This window comes from Lycorma delicatula, chromosome 3, assembly GCF_047948215.1.
Source record: "Lycorma delicatula isolate Av1 chromosome 3, ASM4794821v1, whole genome shotgun sequence".
NCBI lineage: Eukaryota > Metazoa > Arthropoda > Insecta > Hemiptera > Fulgoridae > Lycorma > Lycorma delicatula.
In genome coordinates this window covers 170,871,702-170,892,063 of record NC_134457.1, presented here as the reverse complement: position 1 = coordinate 170,892,063, position 20,362 = coordinate 170,871,702, and the positions used below count along the sequence as shown (strand labels likewise).

General features: G+C 27.6%; 1 protein-coding gene across 1 annotated transcript; it reads right to left on the bottom strand.

The window, feature by feature from the left end:
• Positions 1–1,060: 1,060 nt before the first annotated feature.
• Positions 1,061–19,526, bottom strand: LOC142322208 (protein lethal(2)essential for life-like). The gene is made up of 4 exons (XM_075361015.1): positions 19,367–19,526; positions 9,248–9,487; positions 3,976–4,197; positions 1,061–1,367 (listed from the first exon to the last, which is right to left on the bottom strand). Exons 2-4 carry the CDS (start codon positions 9,485–9,487, stop codon positions 1,260–1,262), a joined length of 570 nt encoding a protein of 189 aa, XP_075217130.1. The 5' UTR covers positions 19,367–19,526; the 3' UTR covers positions 1,061–1,259.
• Positions 19,527–20,362: the final 836 nt, after the last annotated feature.

Sequence of the window (20,362 nt, the reverse complement as noted above, 5' to 3'; positions counted from 1 at the left end):
CTCCAGCCATCTGTACTTTAAGCCTAATTTTTCTGATTGATCTCATCCATAGATATTTTCCATCTGAATGCCTGAAACAATTTACTGAGCTTCTTATTTAAACTGACTTTCATGACTTCTTGTTACTACCAATGGTTTTCTTTTCCCTATACTTATTTGCAACCCCCACCTTTCCTATTTCTTCCATCCTAGTAGTAGCTGATTTTGGACTATCTCCCCCTTTTCTTATAAAATTATTCAATCAGTTATAACCATGCTCTCATTTCTTGGATTTTTCTTTTCCATTTAATCTTATGAATCTCTTCTGCAACAAGAATTAATAGTAAAAGGTGAGAGTATGTTGTCTTAGTTTCATTTCCACCACAAAACTTTAGAGTCTTATCGTCCTGCTTCAACAGTTAAGCTTTTTAACTCAAAAATAAAATTTTGAAAATAAAGTATATTTCTCATCAAACCATTCATTCAGGCCTCTGTTTGCTATGAGTTCTTACTGTTCTTTTAGATTCTTTTTTTTTAGTTCTTTCTATGATTTCATCCCTTTCCTCCACAGTATTTATATGATGACACTATTTAATGATAGTGCTTTCATTATTTACAACTTCTTCCCTTAAAAATAAATAAAATTGGCAATTCCTATCCTGGAGTAAACAGTGTAACTGTCATCATTAGTTGAGTGTCGTTACAAAAACTGTCTTGGTGGGAAATGTAATAATTATTTTAATCTATAAACAGTATTCCTTGAGTAAATTAATTGTGAATGATTTTCTTTTTCTCTCCTTCATTAAAAAAACAAAAATTAAAAACTACTTTACTTTGTGGTTTATTTTAAATTAAAATTTAAAATAAAACACAAAGTATTAATAATTTTCATTTTTAAGCTCATGAATGTCAACAATGATATGTACTAAACAGTACTAAGTAAATACCTAAAATGTATGTAAAAATACCTAAATTCTACTATGTAAATACTTTTATACTATATGTCAAAATAATGGTAAATTAAACATACTGTAGTTATGTATATTAAAAGTAAACATTTTGTTTTTAAATAAATTAAACATTTTAGCAAAGATACGTTTATTAATTGAACTTCTTAAATGTGAAATTGACATTACAGAACTATTACAAATATTTCAAAAAGTAATAATATTTTATTTTTTTAAATAAAAATACTTATAAAAAATAATAAAATTATTTTAAATTTGATAATTAAGCTGTATAAATTATTATGTTAAAAACATGATGGTAATGTTGACTTTTTACTTTTGCTGTTCTACTTTAATTTCAGTTTCTTTCTCAGTACTTTTTACAGCAGGAATTCCTGTCTGTACAACTGGAATTGATCGTTCACCTTTTTCTCCAGCAACCTGACAAAAAAAAAGAAAAAAATCAGTTAATTCCTTTATGTTAAATTATGGGCAAAATCATGTAAAGTTATAAAAAATCTGATTGGTGATATTTAGTTTAATTGCATATTGTTATTTCAGCTTACTTTTGCTATTAGAAACTCCAGCACCAAAACATTTTTGTATGTAATTCTCAATTAAAAATATTTTTATCATAACTATGAGTTATTAGCAAATGAAATATTTAGATATGTATGATCAGAGTGACTGGATAGGTAGGAAGTTAATTTCAGTAAAGTCTAAAATTGATGCTGCCACTGCCACTTTTAATTATTTTGTTGATTCTGAAAGTCACAATTTTATATTAAAATTACCACTGAAAAGTATGTATTTTTTTATGAATCATAAAAACGTGGCAAAAAAGTATTTGAAACTGGTATAATACCAATAAATTTTTAAATTGCTACCAATGTTTAAAAAATCCTATACATATTTGTGTGTACTTTTATAAATATACTTTTTATTAAACAAGTTAGTTATATAAATCAAAAGAAAAGGTTTATGAGAAAAACAATTAGCAAAATATTAATTAAATTTTTAGTTGATTTAGTCTACTGCTAAATAGTATAACAATAAATAATTTAACAGACCTAAATGTTTTAATTTTCTTTGATACTTGATTATTATTATTATTCTTAACAAAACTTAGTTATTAGTAATAAACTGTACTGTATTAAAGCATTTAGTCAGTTTCCTCAATATTAAGTACCTCTTGATAAATCTTAGTAAAATTGTGTAAGCATCCTATAGTAAAAAAAAATTCTGAAAGCCACTTTTATTAAAATCTTTCTCTTGGTGACAAATAATCATTAATAGACAATCATAGACGAAATCTCCTTTTATAAAAATAGAAACATCCCTCTTCATCCTTCTTTATAGAGGTATGAAGAGGAAACATTTGTGGTTAAATGCAGCTATCCACAAATAAATGGAAGAAATAAGGAACAAATAAATTCATCATACAATCTTAACAATACTAGCTGTCACACGTGTGATTTCTTTATTTTTCAAATCTATATTTATGATGAATCAGATGTGATCCTTTTTATTATTAAAAAAGAAAAAAATAATTAGAACTTAATCTTTAGTTATTATAGAGAATATAAATGTAGTTATGTAGAATGTCAAATTTATCTGACTTTGTAGAGTAAACGTTTCTATGCAATCAAATATTAAATTTATGAATTTATGTATTTTTTTTAGGTATGGCGGTCAAGATGTTGTGAATGTTAGTATTACCTACACTAGTGTTAAAATAGTTAAAATTAATTCTAATTTAGCTATTTATTAAACCCACAAATTAAATACACTGTTGTGTGTTTAATAAATAACATAAATAATAAATAGCTTAATAAATAAATGGCTTTAATAAATGTTTTTGTGTTTAATAAAGAACTGTTTTCTTTATATTATTAAATATTTCTTTCAATTTCTTTCAAGCACCAAAAAACCATTTCACTCAGATGATTTCTATAATAATTAAAAACTTCAAGGAATTAATTGAAGGTTAGGATAAAACTAGGCAATGTTCTATTATAATTACCAATATAGTTTTAAAAATAATAAAATATAGGAATGTTGTAATTATAACAAAAAAAAAGTCTGTAGAAGCAAAACATTAAAGAGAAAAAAATCTAAAATATTCCTTCAATGGAGTAATAATTATCAATGAAGTAATCATTATGTAGGATAAATAAGAAAAAAATATGGTATTTTATATGGGTCTAAATCTGATTCCTGGGCATATATTTGTAATGGTAAAATGAATTTAGTGTTCAATTTTGCTTGGGACATTTCAGATATAAGAAAGTAATTGTATTTGAATTAAGGATAATATGTTAAAGGCATAACATTATTTAATCTGTTTCAATCTATTTTGTTTTTTCATGGCTGTCAAACACCCATTTAAATTAAGTAACAATGAGTGTAGTTTTTGTTTAGATATGGCCAGAAATGTTATTTAGAATCCAAACGCCACTGATATAATTTAAAATCAACAAATAGAAACAATTGTTTAATTTATTACTATCAAAAGTGTAATTTGATCACTATCATTTAATATTTTCATTAGTTTGTATGCATAAGAAGCTTTTAAGAAAACTTAATGAAAAATTTTAAGTAAAATTAGAAAATTTAAATTAAAAGATTTAAGTTTTGAAAGGACAGAGAATAAAGCATCTATGTTTAGTTGATTTAGTTATGAAAGGAAAGGATTTATTAGGAAAGGTAAGATTGTGAATGAAGCCACTGTTAAAGTTACATAAACTGTTAGTGTATAAAACGGTTAATTGAAGTTAAGGGAAATAAGTAAATAAATAACACTGAAAGCTTCTTGTACCATAAAAAAGGATTGGAGAACTGTATTAAAACAGTAAAATAACAGATAGAAAAAAATATACATGAGGATACAAAAGAATAAATATAACTGAAATAAATTATTGGGAAATAAAGTTAAAAATATGTAAAAAGAAACCTATGAACTTAAATTTGTTGAGAATTGAATAAATATTTTATAACTATTCAATTGAGTCCTGAAAAAAGACTATAAATCTCTTAACTAGTAACAGACCTTTTTTGGTGCAGATATGGTGAGTACACCATCTGATGATAAAGAAGATGAAATATTATTAAGCTCAACATCCTTTGGTAGAACATATTTTCGAACAAAATGTCTTGAAATGAAACCATGTTCATCTTGTTTTTCTTCATGTTTACCTTCAACAACTACTGTATTATCAACAGCTTTGACTGTAATTTCATTTGGAGCAAACTGCTGTACATCCAGAACAACCTAAAAACAAACCATTATAATATATTAATAAAATATCATACACATGTTATCTAACAGATAATAAATAATATCATAGCCTAATAGATAGCACAATCTGTCAGCAAATTTACCAGTATGGAAAATTTGTAATTTTCTGTTATTATTTGCAGCAATTTCATTCACTTTCAACAGCAATAACATTTTAACATGTTTGTGAATTCTTTAATTTTGAGCTTGAAAAACAATCCATGATATAAAACAAGAAGTCAATAAAATGTAAAATATATATTGAAGATTATATTCTGGTAATGGTTTAGTCGTTTGAAGGTAGTATAAATACTCAGAAAAATTATTTTGTGTTCACAAATTTAATTTGAAATTAATAATTTATTTTCATGAAATCTCTGACATCTGATATTTGTCTTCCCTACTGAGAAGGCAAATAAGGGATCTTTGATAATGGAAAGGGGTATATCAACTTGTAATGTTACATTCATCTGTTTCATCTGAAACAGATGAATGTTTCTTTACATCCACTACTTGTTGTACTAGATGCAAAGAAACTTAAGAATCAGTGAGTCACTCTTCCATTGTATGTAACATTTGCTTTAGAAAACATAATACTCTTGTACATATGCAGTATTAATTCTAAATCAAAGGACAAAGAGTTTAAAAACAATAATCATTCCTTGTTTAAACTACAGTTAAACAAACTACTCGTTTTGTCTACTGCAATATGTAATGCCTTTGATGTTCATGGTAATTCTCATGCATGTCGAATTCTATTGGATTCAGGCAGTCAAGCAAATTTTTGTACACATGAGTTCACTCGAATTTTAGGGCTTCTGCTTGTGAAATATAATCTTCCCATTCTGGAATAAACAACTTAATTTCTTAATCTCAATACATTATTGTGATCACATTGCATTCTCTATATATAGTTTTTTTCATATGAAATTCTATGTGCTATTCTTTCAAATATAACAGATTGCTTCCCATCACATAATTTTGAGATCTCGCATCTTAAATTGCCTCATAATTTATTTTTTGCTGATCCTAATTTTAACATTATAAATGGCATTGATATATTAATCAGAGCTTAATTTTACTTGAGTCTCATTCTCCCTGGGAAATTTATTCAAACTTTTAATGATCCTATTCTCCAAGAGACTAAACTAGGATATGTAGCGAGTGATTGTATTCCAACTAATGTTAAGCACAATAATTCCACTACATCATTTCTCTCTTGTAACGATTCTATAAATCGACTCTAATATAATCGAGAAATTCTGGAAGATCAAAGAAATCAATACTGATATTTCACTTAATAACAATTCCTTATGTGAAAAACAGGTAGTTTTGTGGTTTCATTACCACGTAAATATAACATCCGGTTGGTGATTCCTTTTTAATGCTAAGAGTAGATTTTTGTATTTAGAAAAAAGGTTAAATAATGATTCTAAGTTCAAAAGAGATTATTCTATCTTAATCAAAGAATACTTAGATCTGGGTTACATGTCATCACTTAACTTCGATGACTTATTAATTAAACAAGCTGATGTGTGCTACTTACCCCACCAGCCAGTATTTAAACCATCTAGTTTAACTACCAAACTTCGAGTGGTTTTCAATGGTTCGACTAAAACTTCCAATGACCTATCACTTAATGACACTTTACTAATTGGTCCAGTAGTTCAACAAGATACATTTTCTATAATGATTAGATTTAGAATACATAATTATCTCATTACATCAACATAACAAAAATGTATTGGCAAATTTTAGTCAAACCCAGTGATTCAAACTTACAACGTTTACTTGTCGTGATTCTCCAGATCAGGAAATAAAACACTATGCACTACATACAGTAACTTATGGTACTGCTTGTGCACCTTATGATTTCTAATACAAATAGCAAAGGAAAATTAAATTAATTATTCACTAGCTTGTAATGCTATTCAAAACGACTTCAGTGTTGATTACATTATTACAGGTTCAAATAAGTTAGATGAAGTTAATCAACTGAAAACTGACAATACTAAATTGTTACAACAGTATGGTTTTTCATTACATACTTAGTTTTCAAACAATTTGATCAGTGCTTCCCTTGATCATAATTTTTCTTTTCTGTCCAATCAAACAATACATATAAACTTTAGGAATTCTCTGGAATAATACTTCAGACATATTACTTTATCAACTCACTCATTCCAATAATTCTAATATCTATTCAAAAAGAAATATCCTTTCGATCATAGCTAATATATTCAATCCACTGGAACTCATTGGTCCTATTGTATTTTCTCATAAATGTCTTATGCAGTCATTATAGTAAATTAAAGTTGATTGGGATGAAACATTACCCAAAACAACACTATCTCAATGGGTTGCTCTTTACATTCAGATGAATTTAATTGAATCTATAAAAATAAATAGATCTATAATTCCTAATAATAATATTAAGATTAAGTCAATTCAATTACATGGTTTTTCCAATGCCTCAAAAAAGGAGCTGCAGTTGCTGTATTTATATATGAACATTATTTGTTGACAATACTATTTCATCTAATTTACTGTGTTCAAAATCAAAACTGCCCCTCTAAAACAAATAACGTTACCATGACTTGAACTATTTACTCGTTTATTAATAAAGGTAACTAATGCATTAAAGATAAATTTTAACAAAATACACTTGTATACTGATTTTGTGGTTGCATTTTACTGGATGTATGGACAACCATCTATTTGGAAGATATTTATTAGCAGTAGAGTTTTGGAAATCTAACATAATACTACAAATGCTAATTTGGCATTTTGTAAAATGTTCATATAATCCTGCTGATGTACTGTCTAGGGGTTGTCCTCCAAGCAAATAATTGATATGTCATTCTGGTGGTATGGTCCAAATTGGCTTTCACAATCTTCTTCCTATTAGCCAATTAATAATAATTTTACCTTTAACAATTGCGATTCAAATCCAGAATGCTTAGCAGAAAAACGCAAAGCTATGTTATTGTCATGTGTATCCACTGTCACATCTGATTATACAGAGAAATATTCATCTTTACACAAGCTACTCCATATATTTAGCTTCTGTTTTAGATACATTACAATGCTAAGTCTAATTTTGACTATGCAGGGAATTAAACCACACGCTTACCTTCTTCTTGCAACAATCACAGTTCATTTATTTTGGTCATGAGATACGTTAAAAATAATCAAATAATTGCTAAATATAGTAAACTTATCTCTTTGGATCCATTCTTGGATAACTCAGATTTACTATATGTAGAAGGCAGACTGCAGCACTCTTTATTATACTACCATGACATAATTTTCATTGGCATGTGATTGTCCTGGCCAATGGATAGTTCTTAATGCATAAAGCATCATAAACAATATTATAAGAAATCCTAGATTGGTGCAGAGCTAGGTATAATTTGATTATCTTATCAGATTGTTTATAGAGTTATGTAGTTAATTATTACATAAACTAATCTATTTAAGAGCATTATGATTTATTCTCTCTATATATTGTATAATTGATTGTAACTTTGATTCATTGTATGTTTAAATAAGTGAATGTAATTACAATTTATGTTTTGAGATAACTATTACATACTATTTGTGATTTATAAATGATCACAATTTGTTCTAAATAAGAAATTCACCGGTAGAAGGGTGTTGGAACCAGTGGATATATATATAGAAGGTAATAAATAACATTGCTGAAGTTCAGGTATTGAAATACTTGGGAGTTACTCTGCAAAGAAATTATCGTTTCACTGAACATGTGCTGAACGTCTGTCATAGCGCAGAGAAAAAAATTAAAAGCTTGAACTTTATTATGTCAAAGCACAGAGCTCCTAGGGTATTGAAAAGGAGACTACTTGCGACAACCGTAGTCTCATCGATTTTGTATGCGGTTCCTGCATGGTGGCCCGCTATGACTATTAACAGGAACAAGGACAGATTAAAAAAGATACACAGGAGGGTATTGCTTGGAGTAGCATCCGCTTACAGAACGGTCTCGTATGAGGCCCTCTGTGTGCTTTCTGGTGTGCCCCCTATTGATCTCATTGCTAGACACAGGGTTGAGAGGTTTTTAGGACGTGTGGATAATGAAGTCAGGCAAGATATTAATAATATATGGCAGGAAAGATGGCTGCAGGCTGGGGTAGCCAGATGGACCAGATAGACCAGATCCTTGATTCCTGATATAGTTAGATGGACAGGCAGATGCCATGGAGAAATAGATTACCACATCACACAGTTTTTAACTGGCCATGGGTGCTTTAATGAATACCTCCACATAGTTGGCAAAAGAGATCAACCTATGTCCATGTATTGTAACGAACATGACGATGTAGAGCATACTTTCCTGAATCGCCAAAAATGGCAAATGCTAAGATACAATGCTGGTATTAACGGAAAGACTCTGAGAGAGATAATAGATCATATGCTCAGTAGGGTAGAGAATTGGAGAAAGGTGAAAGGAATATGGGTTTTTAGATTTTAGTTTGGGTGGACAGTCTCAGCGGTGAGAGCCAGCATGCTGAGGTGTGCTAGTTTCGATGAGCCGCTGAGGACTCCTTGGGTTGACTGTTAGGTTTTCTTAACTAAGTTAAAAAAGGGGAAATAATCTCAAAAGAGCCAACCGGTAGGCCTGACCTGCCATGTCGGTATATAGCCGGTAGGTGGGGAGGGCCTATTACAGTAACGGACACTCCCCTGGGTGGCGTAATACCATCAAGTCAGTCTGGCCAAGGGGAGTAGAGAATTAAAAAAAAAAAAAAAATTAGAGTGTTAATTCTAACTTTTTTGTTGCTAACGTAAGTTATTGTGTAGAATATTTATTTGTTACTTTCATTGTTTACAGTATTTGATATGTACAATTATACTGAACCTGCAATTCAAAAATTATTATTTTTACTATTGTTATTACTTGTAAATTTGATTATAATTTAAATGAAGAAAAAATCGTATATTGATAAAAGATTTATATATATTAATAGTTAATAATGATTAACTAAAAAAATAAATTTAAAAAATAATAGATGTGTTGTTTTACCTGAACTTTATTGGAATCAGCAGTGATATTTGAAGTACCACTTTCTTGCCTTGCCAATGGGCCCCAGGGTCTATAATAACCAGATCTCAACAATGATGAAGAAGGTCTATAATTGGAAATTGTATTCAACAGATCATCTCTTGTAAGACCCAAACCAAAGTGTTGATCAAGAAGGCGGGATGGACGACTGTGGTCAAAGTCATCCCACCAATCACGGAAAAGCAGAGGAACCACTGACATCTATAACAGGAAATAAAACAACAATAACTACAAATGTATGCATACATGACAATTATTTTTAATAAAACCTATGTCTGCATCTAAATGTGAAAAAAAACTGAAAGTTCTCAAAAAGCAAGGGGAAGACATTTGAAAGTTGCAAGCTGGCATCAATAAACTTTTATTAATGTGTGATAAAACCCATTTTGTTTTGTTACATTACATTTTTATATTTTTTTACTTTGTCCTTTACACTTAGATATGAATTACCCCTTTAACCATGCATTTCTCTGTTGACCCACATGGCAGACTGGCTGCATCTCCATTCCTGAGTTAGAATCCTAGTCTTGGGTTAAATTGGGATTTTTTACAGTAAAAAAATGATTCTTTCAGAATCATTGGTAACTATAGCAGGATATAGTACTTCCAGTCATTTGGAAGAATAAGTATTGGTGTTCTACTACATTAGTGTGCAAAATAATCCGAACACAAGGATTTTTTTTGTTCTTAAGTTATCTGCATAATGTGAGGTTATTGTTCTTTGGTTATTTAGCAGTTTTCATGTTATAGTATTTTGTTAAAGTTTATTTAATTTTTTATTTCAAAATTATATGTTCATATTTTTTGTTCTGTGTATCTTCAATAATAATGGACATGATTCCAAGAAAGTGTTTGAAAATTGTTTCTCTTTCTGAGGTTATCAGTATGACACGAAGACAAATAGTTGAGTGTGGTGTGTTGGACTAGGGACAGTGAATGATATTTTAAAACAATTTAAAGAAACTGATTCCTTTTAATCTCAAGGAAAGGCAAATGTGTCTGTAAAAGCAAAACTACTCAAACACAGGATCGGTTGTTAGTGAAAAAAAGTAAACTTGATCTAAAATTATCAGCTGTGGACTCAAATCGAGAATTACCAGCCAGTGGAACAAATTTACACTTGACAACTGTTAGATGCTGACTTCTTGCAGCTGGATGTAAAGCTCATCAGCCAGTTAAAATGCAGTTTTTAACACCAGCATGTGGAAAGCCAAAGCTCTTGTAAGCCAAAGTGCATGCTAACTAGACCAAAGAAGACTGGAAGAAATGTGTGTTTTCCTATGAGTTACATTTTTATGTTCAGGGACAAAGGATTCTGTACATCAGAAAAGCATTAAATGAAAATACATCACCGACTTACATCCAACGATTAGTTAAACACCCTTAGAAAAAAAAAATTTGGGGTTATTTCATATTTGAAGACTCTTGTTCATTAGTTTCAGTAAATAGTATATTAAAAAGTGATGAATATATCAAGATTCTGAAGGAAAGGGTTGTGACAACTTCAAAACAGATTCCTACCAAGGCAATGGAATATTCCAACAAGATTTGGCGCTATGCCATACTGCCAAAAAGTGGAAAAATATTTTGTAGAATGAAATATTAAAGTGCTCCTGTGGCCAGGCAACTCCCCAGATTAAAACCCATTTGAAAAGCTTTGGTCAATAGTCAAAAAACTACTCAAAAATGAATTGTTCCACAAAAATTGACCTCCTTTAAGCAATAATATTGGTATGATTTCATGATGAAGAAATAAAAAATATGTGTAATATACTTGCTGAATTAATGCCAAATCATTTACACGAACTATTTACTATTAAGAATAGTAGAGGACAGAGATTAATTACTAAACATTTACAAATTGTACAGGTATGATGTTTTTTCTAATTAAAGTTATTTTTTATTAATTATCTTCTGTGTTTCTATTAATTTTCATGCTACTGTACAAAAATGCCAAATGTTGATTCCTTCTTTATTTCCTCCAAAAATATATTTTATTTGTTACTGAGTATTATTGGTATTTTTCATTCATTATATGTAAAAATCTTGCTAACCAAAATGTAATAAATTCTATTTAAAATAATATCATTTTGCACTTTGTCATAATTAATCAATAATATGACAGATTATTTATTTTATTATGCTGATATTAACACTCCAACAGAGTTGCAAGGGGTTGTGCATGCTTAAATATTGGGATAACATGATTAAAAAAAAAAGTAGTTTATATACAAGGGTTTAGATATATTTAGTAGTGGTACCTATAGATCACAAATATATCAAATATTTGTAAATACCCATTTACAGAATCTAATTCATTAAAAATCTATATTAAGAGTAGAAGTTTGATTGATGGTTTTAAAACTCTAAGAAGTTCATCTTTTATAGAAAAGGTGTCAAAAATTTCATTCAATAAATTATTATTGGTGTTTTATAAATATTCAAGCATATGTTTACTGAAAATAGCATTATGGACTAAACAATATTTGAACTGCATAATTAGAAATCAGATTTAATATGCAGTACTAATATAATTTCATCTATTGGCAAGATAAATTGTGTTGTGAGTTCAAGTATGAAAACTGAATAAAAACGTCATTTAAAACTATAAATAAATTTACATTCAATTATTCATTTCAGAAATGTTACCTAATATAATGTTAATATATGCTATTGAAAATAATTTGGAAAAGTCCAAGTGATATTTTTAAAACCTGGCTGTATTCCATTTTAAAGATTAGTCAGTAACTTTATTTAGAAACACAAACTACTTACATACAGTAAACATAACATTCAATGTACACGCCTTTTTTTCAATGTAAACAAATAGATAACATCTGGAAAATGCTACAAAATGAACAAAACAAAAATGTTCCTGTTTTCTAATAAAATTTGCAAGAAATTTTGCATTTTATAATTTATTTCTTATTATTCACATTAACAAGTCATAATCCATTTTGAAGTCAGTTCAAACAAATTCTGCAAATAGAATATTTTAATAATAATTATTTGATACTTATGTAGAAAAAAATTAGAACACATAATTTTTAATACAGATTTATCTATTGATTTAATAATATAAAAATCTATTTTTTTCTAAAATTTGATCTTATGCGAGTGTAACTCTTTACTGCCCTGTATGATAATCAGTAGTACCTAAATGTTAAGCAATTAAATAAAACATTTTCATACTATTTCTACTAGTATTTCTGTATATTTATAATTTGTAAGAAATAAAAATTAATGGTAACATCTTTTTGGTATATTGAAGTAAACATCTACATGAGTAAAAAAGTGTTGTTAAAAATAGCAACCAAAAGTAAAAATTCAATCATTAATTTTTTTAATCCATCATTCTTCTAATTTAAACTTGATCAGAAGTGAGATAGGACATTCATAGTTCCAGAACAAACTTGGTATAAAGAAACAAAGATTTTTAAATCAACTAAACTACAGTTTACTGTAATAATTTTAAAAACTGTTATGCATTTTTTTAAATGTGGTATATCATAAAAACTAAATTCAATCTTTCTGTTCAAAGTCTTTAAACATATTTGCTGTTATCATAGGAGTGGAAGTAAAAGGCCAAATGAAACTCAAAATATTGCAAACGCTCACTTATAAAGTACTGAAAATGTTGTCTATCATAGAAATGGAACTAAAAGGCCAAATGAAACTCAAAATATTGCTAATGTTCACTTATAAAATATTCAAAATCTTTCTTGTAGGGCAGTTTTTTACACTGTAAATTGCTTTGCAGTATAATCTCAATGACAAAATTGAAGCCTATTTTGCTAATCACTTACTTTTTTCTTCATCAATATTTATAGAATGGCCTAATAATTTTTTAATGAGTTTGTAAATTAAAAATAGCAAGCGTTAAAATGAGTCATAATTTCAAATGTGTTAAATTATTATGCACTCATGAGTTACATGGTTCTAAATCCAGGCTTCATCTTTTAGTATAACACGTATAGTACTAAAGCAAATTTAAAATGGTATAAATAAAAATTATTATTATTTATATCCATATAAAGTAAAATGTTTAACAACTTAGCCCATATCTCAACTAAAAAATTAATTTTATTTTTCCAAGTCATTTAAAACAATGAATATTTCATTAATTTGTACTGGCAGCTGAGGATGGTTCAAATCTATTAAATAAAACTGGAGAATGTAACTAAATTTGAAAAACCAATTATTCCTCAGCTTGGATGCTAAAGGATTTAAAAATTTTAATTTCCAAAAATGTTATTGCAATATATTTTATTCTATACAAATCAGTGTAACACAACCAGTTAATTTTAAAGATAATTTTTCAGTGCTAAATTCTGAGTCATCAGATCTTTTACATTTTTTAAAATATTTAATTTACAAGCTGCAATTAGGATTTTCACTGAAATTGAAATTAATATTTTGTTTTTTAAAAAGCTATGAAAGCAGTGTCAAAAATTCTACGACTTTAACATAGTGAAGAAATATTTTTTTAACAAAAAAACATATAAAATTATTATTATAACCTAAAATTTTCTATTTTATTAGAAATTAGAAAAAATCATTAATCTATTCACAAGAATAATTCATTGATCAAATAAGTTGGACAAATATTTAAGGATGTGCACATGGGCACAATTATACAGTATATATATTTTTATTATTACAGTAGGTATTAAAATAAATGTTGTATTATATTTCACAATAAAGATGGAGTTCTATTTATTTTTAGAAAATTAGATTTTAAGTAATTGTCTACAAATGTGGGTTCAGGATAAAAGATTTGATTGCCTGTAAGTTTTACATTTTGTCTCTGTTAAATAAACAAATTTATTTTAGTCACATTCTGTAATACGCTTAAAGAACTCTTCCAACAATAATTAACAAACATTTTATTTTATTTTTTCTAAAAATACATGTTTTACATATTTTTAACTTTACTATCACCTTTTTGACTAATTTTTACAAGGTAAATTACCGAACTTAAAAGGTAAGAATTAATTAAAAGAAGAGATATTTAAAAAAAGAATAATCCATGACTAACTAAAAATATTATTTGACACTGTGACAGCAATGTGGCTTGTAATACAAACAGCTGAATATTTTCCATAACAATGATTTACATCCAAAGTACAGGAATTGCTTTCTCTAAAAATAATGATACTCACTATTCTGTCAATTCCTCTATCGATTAAAATGAGCCTGTCTTGCACCTTAACGGGCTTAGTATGATGATGTAAAATATTATTTTTTAGGAAAGCAACAGCAAAAAAACTAGTCATTCTCATTTAGTTAGGTTCATGGATTGCTTGTTATTCATGAGAATAGCTATGCAATTTTTGAAAGTAACTTTTGTCTACGACAGGTATCTTAAGACCATTGGTTATGGAAACTAATCAACTATGATGCATCAAGCTTTGTAATGTGATTTGCATCACCCATTTGTCCATCACTTGCATTAAAGTAAATAATTCTATCATTATGTACAGAATTCTATTTATATAATTAACATTAACAAATACAGGATTACTAATGCAATATAATAAGATCAGCGATGTCATTTTCTTGCTCACCATATTTTACATATTTTTATTCTTTATTGCACCAAATCATTTTTCACCTTTTTAATTTACTGAATTAGGATCATGTCCTTGACATAGTGGGACTTTATTATTTTAAGATAAGTAAATAAGTGAATCAACTAAATTCTATTCCTTTTTAGCTGCTTACTGTAGGTGGACTAAAAAAGGAACATTTATTATCTGATAAATAGACAGACATACCACATAAATGAATTATGTGAATGTACAAACATTTGTTTCCATGTGTGCCATACTTCCATGAGAATGTTGTTATAAAAATGCATGGTTTGTGAGGAAAAGAGACATTATTTGTATCTTACTCAATCTTATATTATAAATCATTTTGCTTTTTAAATGGATTGGCTTCTGATCTATGAATCTAGGAATCACTTAATATATAAATGTCTTACCCCGACAATATTATGACCAGCTCGTTAAAGGATACTTTAAAATTAAATATATATAAAACACTTATAAATATTAATAGAGAACAATAGGTCTTAACGTTTAAGAATAGTCATTTATAACAGAATGAAGCATACATTTTCACATTAGATTCCAACAACAGTAAATACAGAATGCTATATAATTTGTTATTAATTAGTAACATTTCATCCTATCATTATTATTTATATAATCATTTGTTTTGAATTTTTTTTTAAATTAAAATGGTTTGAGGAATATAAAGAACACTTCATTCTGTTACAATTAAATTGATAATGCAATTTAGAAGTATAAAAAGGTGTAAATTTTTAACTTTATTTTTAAATCATGTGTCTATTTTTGACTTTTAATTTTTATTGTGCAATTTAATCTAATAAAATTCTTACTTTTTAATATATAAATATATTTGCAAATTTTACTGCTGGTTTCATACAACGAAGTAATAGGATAAAAATAGGAAATCATTGTAATGTACTATGTGTTAAATTTTTGATTTTACTATTTTATTATACTCTTATTACAAAATATACTTATCACCTTAAATACCATAAATAAATGGTTGTGATCTGAAATGAGATACAAATTACTCAAAAAATGGGACAGAATTTTCAACAATAATCAGGATCTTATTCCAGTCTTACCATGGAATGTAATGATTTTGGTTTTCCATTGTTTTCTTTATTGAGCTAAAAACATTTCTTTATCAACATATCAAACCATTGAAATAACAGTGGTTTTCAGCCCTATAGGTGACACCTTTCCACAGTTCATCAAGCTACATAATGAATATCATTTCTATTGAGAAAGCACCTCTGACTGGTTTATTATAAGTTATAATAGAGCTACTTTAGATGAGTTACAACTGTAAGAAATTCTGGAATGGTCGTGTAAAAAAATTAATGTGTTCTTTCTGTAATAAAATTGCATACTAATAGTAGAAGAACCTACTCTTCACTGTCTGTCATTTATATTAGACAGATGTAAATTTGTAATTGAATAATATAACATTTTGAAAATACTGACTGGTTAAAAAAAAATCATGTTTTTTAATGTTAATAAAATATTCTCCATCATGTACAATGATATATGATATCTAAATATCATTTTAAAAATTTTAATATTTATAATGATTTTACTTATTAATTTATCTTTTAATTAACTATTTTTTACTAGACACAATTTTCATAAAAAAAAGTTTTATAAAATATTTTGATCCATCTCTGAAAAACCTTCAAAGTTCTATATAAAAAAATATGATGTGGTTACCACATGACTTCTTCGTACGCCTATAAAATTAGATATACACATTTTTTTGAAATGAAACATACATAAAATTTTATTTCATTATTAACTTCTGATATTTTTTCATATTGTTTTATGTTATTGTTGTATTATTTATGCTAAAAGTTTTTTTTTTTAATCAGAGGTTAATAATTTAAATCAACATATTTAAATTTAAAAAAAGGAGATGAAGTTGGATTTGAACCGATGTGCCTTCCCCTTCTAGGATCCAAATATTTCATTAATTAAAATTTTATTTGACTGTAACTCTGGAACCAATGAAAATAAGTACCACTTATAACATTTTGTTGAAAAGCTTTTAATGAGCGGTTATTACTGCACTTAAGAAAAAGTCCAAAATCCAATTTTTTGGATTTTGAGTTTTTTTGGAAACTTTTGGTCCAGTCGATTGCAATCAATAATGGAGGTGCACAACTAGGTGTTACAACAGTTCTAAATCCAAAATTTCGTTTCGGCTAATCGTTTTTAAGTTATACGAGATATATACGTAAACACGTACGTACCTACGTGCAGACGTCACACCGAAACTAGTGAAAATGGATTCAGGGATGGTTTAATAATAATTATTAACCTCTGATAGTAAAAAACAAATTACAATAAATAAATAATTCAATAACAATAAAAAAAATATGATAAACATCAGTAGTTATTAATAAAATAAAATTTTATGTATTTTTCATTTTAAAATATGTAATTTAATAGTCGTACAAGCAAGTCATGTGCTGTCCACATCAGAATTTTTATTTTAATGATAGAATTAGGGAAAAAAATTCATATTATGTAAATGATTTTAAAATATTCTCTGATACAAATATTAACTTCTAGAACATAAAAAAAGTCCGAAAACTTGAAATTAAAATAAAATATTCCTGCATTTCAGATAACCTTAATCGAAAAATAATTTAAGTCATTTCTTTAAAATAATTTTCTTAATTCCTTTAATTTTTTGCTTTTATACAAATTTGAATACTATATAGTGGATTCTGGTGTACTTTGGTGGTTGAGGTTAAATTAAACACACATCTCAGGAATGGTCGGCCTGAGTATGTACAAGACCACACCTCATTTATATCATCCTTTCTCATTGCGTCATGGGGTAGGGGTTACTTATTGATCACTAGTTGAACATATTGCTCTAGTGGTGAACGCATCTTCCCAAATCAGCTGATTTGGAAGCCGAGAGTTACAGCGTTTAAGTCCTAGTAAAGCCAGTTATTTTTACATGGATTTGAATACTAGATCGTGGATAACCGGTATTCTTTGGTGGTTGGGTTTCAATTAACCACACATCTCAGGAATGGTCGAACTGAGAATGTACAAGACTACACTTCATTTTCACTCATACATATCATCCTCATTCATCCTCTGAAGTATTATCTAAACGGTAGTTACCGGAATCTAAACAGGAAAAAGAGAGAGTTGAACATATTGCAACATATACATTAGGAATAATAATATAAAAAATATTATTTTAAGACGCTGGTTTCGTATTACTTGCAAACAATCTCTTTTCATTCAAGTAGTCTTAAAAAAAAAAGAAAAAAAAATAGGAAAAAATAACGAAATAATTTTTATAAAATTAAGCAATTTTTAAAAGACTAAAACTGTTTTAAAATCACTAAAAATAATATTATTAAATTTTTTATATTTCGAATTTTAAGGTTGGCACCAAATTACGGCTAGTAAATTGTTGACAGCAATTAGTTGACAATAATTTTCAACCAATTTCAAAAAGACGAAATTTAAAGACTTGATTTGTATTATTTTAATGGGGTTCTGGTTTTTTCCTAATTTATTTTGAGTTAGTTAAAAAAAAGTAGAATTTCTATAAATGGGCTACGAAGGAGGTAAATCTTGGAACCAAATTTATTTCTACTGATTCATATTCATTATTGTTTAATTTAGAAATTTAAATTTTGTTCTTGGATTTTAGTACATCTGAGGTTTTGGTTGGTTTTACTACCCATTCATTTCTTTATATTTTTTCCTTATTGATATTTCCTTCTGATTTTTCAACCAGGAATAGTATATAGTAAAATAATATCATAAAATGTTGTATACTGCTTATTGCATATGTTTACTGAAACACTCTAATTTAATTTAATTTATAATTTTAATCATTTAGAGATAATGACTGTTAAAATTGATGATCGGATATTATAGCTTCACTATAATATCTCCAGACATCCCAGTTGACTTTGTTCATATTATTATTAACGTACAGATGACGAATTAATCTCAATTTATGCACACCACCGATCGAAAAATATTTGAAAATTTGAGAAATTAACATTGTCCCGATAGATTCTTGCGAAAATAGTTTCCCGTGTTCTTTCAAAACACTCTTATACAATATTATTCTCTAGTATATTCAAATTAATAAACTTCTAGTTTATTATTACATCATACAGCTTTACTGGTGAAGGGATCTTATGAGTAATACTCACAGTTCTTTATAAGTTCACATTACTAGAAAAGTTGAAAATAATTTTTAAAAGAAAATTTAAGTAGAATAAAATCGGAATGCTAATATTGCAAATTACAGCATTGATTCTAGACGTAAATTAAAAAAATAAACCGTAATTCACAATATCTCTTCAAATAAAGTTCTAAGATGTTAATAAGATCTAAATTAAGAAAAAAATGTAAAGAAACCATTCACGAGGTTTAGAAATCGTAAAATAAGAATTTTGAATATATATGTTTAATAATTAAAAAATATACATGCACAGTTTTTTTTAATTAGTAGGTAACTGACCTTTAAAAAAGCTTAAAATTTATAAATATGAGCAGGCCGCAAGCGGTGCGGAGTCGTGATGCTAATGCACTTCGTACAAAACGGAACTGTCGGATGGAGGCTCGTTCCCGCGTATTTACAGAGCCGCGCCCACTCTTTTGTGTAATAGAATTAAAAATAAACGCAAGTTACAACAAAGATCTCGAATGATCTATTCTAAAATCTAATTCCTTCGTTAAATTTCTGTAAATATTTCTACCTGTGATTTGAGTATCTTACTAATATTGCGTTTACGAAATGAGAATGTATAGACACACATATTTCTCTATTGAAAAGTATCTTTTCTATAATAATAAAAACATTATAATATATATTTATAGATTGTTGCATTATTTAAAATAAAAATTGAATCATTGCGTTAACTCACTTAGTAAAAATAGAATGCAGTCACAAAAGTTTACCTACACAATTTCCTAATTTTCAGTTTTGAAGTAATTTCTCGCATAAATTAATATGACTAAAATTAATTTTTTCTATTTAATTAATATTAGTAAAAATGAATAAATAATAGAGACAAACAAAAATCATGACATATTCTAAACAATATATTTAACTAAGTGAATGTTTCTAGTATATTTTTAAGATTATAATCCAGTCCCTTAGTCGTTGATCATGGAATACCACTGAAGAAGTGGAGCTGAGAAAATTTCCAGAAAATTTTAATAGAATTGTGTTACATTTTCTTTATAACTGAAGCATAAAAAATAACCAGGTCTTTCAGTCGATAGAGACCCCTGACTGTTAAACCACAGAATTCAAGTCAATTCTTGATGAGATCTTGATTTTTTTTTAGCAGTTCCCATTTCATCTTGTTACTTTGTGAAAAAAATCACCTATTTAAAAAGAAAATCCTTTCTATATAGAACTACTATTTAAAAAGTAACATCTGAGAACAGATAACTTTCAATGTTGAAAGAAATTGTGTGATTTTCAAGTTACTGAAAACAGGAATTTAAG